Source organism: Betta splendens, chromosome 4 (genome assembly GCF_900634795.4).
Source record: "Betta splendens chromosome 4, fBetSpl5.4, whole genome shotgun sequence".
Taxonomy (NCBI): domain Eukaryota; kingdom Metazoa; phylum Chordata; class Actinopteri; order Anabantiformes; family Osphronemidae; genus Betta; species Betta splendens.
Window position 1 is genome coordinate 22,183,690 of NC_040884.2, and position 6,951 is coordinate 22,190,640.

The following is a 6,951-nucleotide window of genomic DNA, read 5'->3' on the forward strand; positions in this document are numbered from 1 at the left end:
GGGATTACTGACCTGCACAAGCCACCAAACAGAAGGCGGGTGTGTCCTGCAAATATTTATCTCTACCTTTTATCTTTGCATTATGTCAGCGTGCGCAGAAGGTTGTGATACAGACGTAGCAGCTGATGGAGTAGGTTTAGATGCTGCCTTTTATGCTTTTTGTAGGTTTAAACTGCGGGATCAACATTTTAAAATGATCATTAATGACTTTTTTAATTATCAAGCATGTAGGTGATGTTTTTATTAATCAGTTAAATATCCGTGTTTTTATTTCAGAACTTATCCGATTCCATCTTAAAGTGAAAAAAAACACGCGCCACAAACATGGGTTTTCTTTGGTTCATATACTAATCTGACGAACTGATCTCTTTATTTAACGAGAAAAACAAAAGCAAAATGAACAGATGTCACCAGGCAACGGTGATTGATTGTTTCACGGAATGTGGGAATGAGATCAGGAAATCAAGTTGGGAAGCACCGACGTCAGAGGAGCTGATTAAAAATGAGACACCACATATGTGTGATTTGAAGTTCACAAACATGTTTCTGTGTGTGGGTCTGACGTGTGCAGCGGCTCATGTGCCCATCAACAGTCTTGTTAGTGTCCTTGAACACTAAGACACTGAGCCCCTTCACAGGCGCTCGTTAGACGAGGAGTCGCTCTAATGAATAAAATCCCAATCTGACCCCAAATTAAATGTGGCAGGATGCTCGGAATGGAGATTAGTTTTCCCCAAAATCAACGGCCGAGCGTGCAGCCGCATACAAATGTCTGAAAGTTATTATTAAGGGATGAAGGAGAATGAAACAAAGCAATGTGAAGCTCCAGCCTCCTGGTTGTGACCTCTGGCCTGGTTTTGCTCCCGCAGCCTCTGGACTTTGAGAAGAAGCGTCAGTACAGCCTCCGCGTGCAGGTGGAGAACGTCCACATCAACCCCCGCTTCTTCTCCGTGGGGCCCTTCAGGGACGAGGCCACCATCAAGATCGTGGTGGAGGACGTGGACGAGCCGCCGGTGTTCGAGCGGCCCAGCTACGTGATGGAGGCCAAGGAGGACGCGGCGCGGAACACCGTCATCGGCTCGGTCAGCGCCACGGACCCGGACGACAGGAGCAGCCTGGTCAGGTACACGGGCCCACACGCTGAGCCGCTAATCGAACGCGCTCCATGCAAAAATGAAGCTTTCCGTGAACTGGCAGCGATGGCAGCGGGGTCTCGAGCTGCACCTCTGACACAGTCTCCAGGACTTTCTCATTTTTATGATGTACTGAGGGAGTTGGCTCTCAAGGTTGAAGTTCCACCGCTTTATTGCAGATGTCAAATACGATATCATTCTCTTTTATCGCCCATCATCGGGGCGGTAGCAACCCCTTGGCATTTAAAGCCATGCGGTGGTGGAGGCGAGGGGGGGCTTTATTAGCTCCCACAGCTCGGCTCTCACATTTAGGTAGATGTGTTCAGGATGCACAGATTCACAGAATCAGTCCAAGTCTAGTAAAAGGCGGCCTTCTTTCTGTCAAGGCTGTTTGAGGAGAAAAGCTTTATCGTCACAAAAGACATCTGGAATCAGTTCTAGGACCTTTAATGTGCACCTTCACTTACTGGGCTAAAATTAGGATTCTCTGTCATTCATCCTTCATTGCTCTGGATGTGCTGGAAAGAATTAAACACTGACAAATCTGCTGCCAGTCATCGGAGAGAACTCGACCAAAAGCTGCAGAGCTTCACTGTCTTTGGTCGCTGCATCTCTGAAGCCATGGTGATTTGCATGTGTCTAAAGGTCTTCCTCACTCTATATTTAGCTCAGGTCAAAGCGGACACCTTGCGCTACAAATCCCCAAATCAATACTAGATGCCCAGTGACTCCTGGAGAGGCTGCGGTGAGCGGGTCAGCTGGTGCAGCGACCGAGGATGCTCGTCCAGCAGCCGGCTGCATGCTGAGAGCAGCACTTTGTTTGCCCGCGCAGGACGAGGCGGCCTGTTATCTCCCTGACATTAATCAGGGGAAGGGTGAGGCCCAGCCGGCTGAATTATTGGGAATATTAGAAAAGCAATTAGTAAAGCCCACGGCCGACGCAGATGTAACGAGTTGAGAGTTGCTGTCGCGCCGAGTGGAGGAGAGGCCGGCGAGAGATGAGGAGGGAGAGTTTAGATAAAGACGCTAAAATGGTTGATGCGGGAGGAGGGGGAGGCGAGGGGGAGGATCTGCCGAGGGAGGAGAGCGGCGCGCTGGTGCATTGAGAGCTCCGGTTCATAGTCTCCCCTCAGGGGTCTCCTTCCTCTTACGCCGGCCCCACTGATGCCTGCTACTCCATTAATCACACTGATGTATCACAGTAGTCTGGGAGGCAGAGAAAAACAACACGACTGGATAACCTGTTGGCTCTCGCCTCTGCGGGTGAGTGTGTGTGACTTCAGACCCTGGCATAAATCCGTCATCACCGCAGGACACGCGGTTCCACACCGTTAGTGGGAAGAATGCGTAGTATGTTGAAGAATGCCTCCCGAGCCTCCGCGGCTCAGCTGGATCTGGCTCCGCTCGTGCCCGTCTGACTTCTGTGAAAGCTAAAGTGGATCCTTCAACTGTCGGGAGGAAACGAGCTGCTAATTTTCACAGGATGTCACAGCGTTTTTAAAAGTGTGATTTCGTTCCCTGGCAAATCTGCCGAGCAGCCCCAGCTGTGCTCCATCCTGGCTCGGGTGGCGGTGGGGTCCAGGGCGGGGGCCGATGGAACCTGACAGCATCGGCCCAGCGTCGTATCACAAAGGCCGATGACACGCGTTGTTTTCTTGTGACTGAAGCTTCGTTCTTTTGTTCCGGTGGAAACATTTTGATAAACGCCGATTCTGTCGACGCTGAAATGAATCTGTGTTCGTCTGTGACACAAATAAGCTTCACTCAGACAAAGTGACTTCGCCCAGCATCTTCCTGTGAATGCTCCACCCTGAACCCGTGTTTCTGTGCAGATACTCTATTGATCGAAACACGGACATGGACCGAGTGTTCAACGTCCATGCAGGCAACGGGTCAGTGTTCATCCTCCGGGAGCTGGACAGAGAAGAACACGCCTGGCACAACATTTCCGTCATCGCCACCGAGTTCAGTGAGTGTTAACCCTTGATGTGCCGTTTGAGCCTTTATCTGAACATCAGCTGTGGTTTGATTCAGTGCCATTTAAACGCCCCTCCTCTGCCTCCTAGACAACCCGCGCCAGATCAGCCGCGTGCCCGTCTACATCAAAGTGCTGGACGTCAACGACAACGCGCCCACGTTCGCCACCAACTACGAGACGTTTGTGTGCGAGAACGCCAAGGCCAATCAGGTCGGTAGCAGCGACCGCCGCGTTCCTCTCGGACAAAGTGCTGCGTTTGCGTTTGCTCAGCATCAGCGTCTTGCAGTTGGCGTTCCAGCTCCTAAACGATGTGACACATCAACTCCCACAGTCCTCAGCTTCAGTATCACTTGTCAAATTTCACCTCACACTTAGATCTGAACCAAATGTTTTCGCAGCAGCGGCGCCGGCCCGAGTGTCGCCGCGTCACATTCAATGTCTGACTTCCTTATCTGCTCGCATCAGTCAGTCACTGTATTAAAACGCTGATGCTCCAAAGGCTCCCACGTGTTTAATGCTGCTTGCCTTAGTCTGGATGAATTCCAACGCCCTTAACCCTAATTACCAGCCGCTACTTCCACCCTGGAACAGGCTCGTACTGTTGCTGCTTTGGCTAATTAGATGGTTTACAGCTAGCGTTGACCCACTTGACAGTTTATACCGTTACACAACGTTGTGCTCATACAGACAGCAGCTCATCCTCGGATGTCGCTGGTTGGTTGAGGCTCGTTTTATAGCTGGTGATTGACTGGATGAGCCAAAAATGATTTTAGCTTAATTAATATAAAACAGACACGTTTGTTATTAAATGTATTTATTGTTTTACAGACAGTTCAAGCAGTTCATAGTGTTTAAGATGCAGTAAGGCGACTGATTTCTCCACTGTCGGCTGCTGGGTGTTGAAGTGTCTCTCTCTCTTTCAGAGGATACAAACCATTAGCGCCGCAGACCCTGACGAGCCTCCAGGAGGACACCGCTTCTTCTTCAGCCTCGCACAGGAGGCTGCTGGGAAGGCGAACTTCTCTGTTCGCGACAATAAAGGTAACACTGGTTCTGTGGCTAAACCACAGAGACCTGAAGCAGCACCAGTTACTAAACGTGACCCACACGTGATGTTTCCAGACAACACGGCCTGGATCTTGACCCGGAGGAACAGCTACAACAGCCTGCAGCAGAGCGTGCACCACGTGCCGGTGGTGATCTCCGACGGGGACTTCCCCATGCAGAGCAGCACCAACACGCTGACCATCCGGGTGTGCACCTGCGACCGCGAGGGCAACATGAAGCTGTGCAACGCCGAGGCGCTGACGGCGAGGGCGGGCCTGAGCACCGGCGCGCTGGTGGCCATCCTGCTGTGTGTCATCATCCTGCTCAGTGAGTGACGCACAACGCAAACAACACGCCTGCATTTGTGTTTCAATTCAAGCTTCATTCGGCCGATAGATTGCAGCTGCAGAGTCCTAAACACAACGAGGCCGCACCTCTGACGGGCTAAAAAGGCAGCTTTGTGTTTCGCTCCTTAATTTGATTTATCACTTCCTGTGGGTGGATGGATCTGCCAGTGACCACAGCTGACACGCTAATCTGATCTGAACAGCAAAACACTGGGATTTACATAAATCTCCTGCCTGCTGCACATATTACATTGTAATATTGTTAACATAGCAAATATACAGTGAATAGCTTTTAACATTATCAGTTCAAGTTCAGGAGACTCAAATATTTATATCTAAGGCCAGTTTTCTGTAGCGCTCGTCTATGGAGAAGCGTTTGAAAACAAGACTGTTAGGTCGGCTTCATATCTGTAACTTGCCCTTGTGATCTTGAGCAGAAGTGGCCCTGAGGAGCAAAAATACATAATGTATTGTTGTGGTAGTTGAGTCTGTTCTACAAAGTCCCTGAACATCAGTGAAGACCCGTGTTACAGCAACAGTTCCCTCTGGACACTGGCCCCAAGATCAAGGAGCGCGAGCAAAGAAACAATGGCCTAAGTCACCAAAGTGTTATTTGTCATCTTTGTTTGTGTTGTCCCCGCAGTGATCGTGGTGCTGTTCGCTGCCCTGAGGAGGCAGCGGAAGAAGGAGCCTCTGATCATCTCCAAGGAGGACGTGAGGGACAACGTGGTCAGCTACAACGACGAGGGCGGCGGCGAGGAGGACACGCAGGCCTTCGACATCGGCACGCTGCGCAACCCGGAGGCCATCGAGGAGAGCAAGCAGCGGCGGGACATCGTCCCAGAGACCTTCTACCCCCCGGTGCGACGGCCGGCGCCGCCCCCGACGCGCGACCACAACGGGGACGTGAGGGACTTCATCAACCAGCGGCTGCAGGACAACGACAGCGACCCCACGGCGCCGCCCTACGACTCGCTGGCCACCTACGCCTACGAGGGCAGCGGCTCCGTGGCCGAGTCCCTCAGCTCGCTGGAGTCGGTGACCACGGAGGGGGACCAGGACTACCACTACCTGAGCGAGTGGGGCCCCCGCTTTAAGAAACTGGCGGACATGTACGGCGGCGACGACAGCGACAGGGATTCCTAACGAGCAGCTGGCGCACGGACGACGACGAGAGAAATGTGAAACAAACACGTGTTTGAACTTTCGGAGGGGGAAGCGCTGGTGGAGGGAACCGGCCCAACGGACCCAGAAAGGAGCACCGTTTGTCCAAGTGCCCTTCGCCACCCACCGCCATTCACGTTGCACCTCCACGTGAGCAGATGTAGGCTTTGTGCGTCCGTCAGTCAGTGTTAGTTGCGTTGTTGCGAGGGCACCGTGGCAGGAAACTGTGTGTGAAGACTTATTGTGTGTGTTATATGGGTTCGTACACGAGGCCCAAGTATATCTATACTGATATTTTCATTGCGTTTTTCCAAAGCTGCCTGTGATGGACACACTCAATCTGCAGTTTTGTAAGCCAACAGATATGCCTATTATGTATTTTTCAGTGTTTCTGGGACAGAACCATGCTGCATATAGTGAGTTGTATCTTAGCTTGTGTACTTCTGGTAATATGATACAATACGCTGTACAGTTGATTGATTTCTATGGTCCCAGTGTTTCCCCTCCTTCGGCAACAGCTCCCTCACATTAGCCACTTACCCACTGTTGGGCCACAAGTGCCAGGAGGACAATGTGGCACCGGCGCGTCTGACGAGGACTCCCAGCACGGTTCTGGGCGGATCGGCATTAGTTGGCAAGTGGCTAATGGGTCATTCCAGATGAAATTGACCAAAGCACCCACTGTCAGAAAAATCTGAAAGATTTCATGATATAAGCTACATCCAAGTTATGCACTAATTCCAAATTCTACCCTTGAGGATTTATGGTTTTGAAGCTACTCACATTTTTGGTGCATGTAGAGAAATTGGAAATTTGGCCAAACATTGAACACCTATAATTACCTCATTTTTCAAGGTAGAAAGCTGATATATAACTGATTTAATGCTAGTTATGGGATTTGTTGACTTTAAGATGCTTTCAATAGTTTGGTCAGTGCATTAGAAGCTGTGGTATTAGACTTCAAATGTGACCTTTGATTTAAAAGAAAAAATAAAATGTTTTATGCCTTTGTATGTATTTGAATATTACTTTAGCCTAGTTTCTTCATGGTGTCTCATGTATATTCTTTTCTGAAGCCACTTGTAGACTAAAAAAATGAACATTTAAAAGCTATCATACCAACTTTAAACTGGTCTTCAGACATATACACACTTGATGATTTTTTGTTTTAGGTGACACAAACTAGACTAAGGTGCTTTTCTCACAGAACACTTCACTAACGCTTTTTCCTTTGACATCTCATACCATTTTGTTTTGTTTTTTACCACAGACTACATGATTT

The 6,951-nt window shown here is 49.9% G+C and overlaps 1 protein-coding gene across 3 annotated transcripts in view; it reads left to right on the top strand.

The window, feature by feature from the left end:
* Window positions 1–6,682, top strand: part of LOC114852981 (cadherin-6-like) — a 40,907-nt gene extending 34,225 nt beyond the window's left edge. For 2 of the 3 annotated variants that reach the window (XM_029145742.3, XM_029145743.3), the window contains 6 exons: window positions 870–1,123; window positions 2,966–3,102; window positions 3,200–3,321; window positions 4,035–4,152; window positions 4,234–4,485; window positions 5,149–6,682. In XM_029145742.3, coding sequence (XP_029001575.1) covers window positions 870–1,123; window positions 2,966–3,102; window positions 3,200–3,321; window positions 4,035–4,152; window positions 4,234–4,485; window positions 5,149–5,651 — 1,386 coding nt within the window. In that variant the 3' untranslated portion in view covers window positions 5,652–6,682. Of the gene's footprint in view, window positions 1–869; window positions 1,124–2,965; window positions 3,103–3,199; window positions 3,322–4,034; window positions 4,486–5,148 lie in introns of all 3 variants that reach the window. The other variant, XM_055508491.1, reaches the window with a different exon arrangement.
* Window positions 6,683–6,951: the final 269 nt, after the last annotated feature.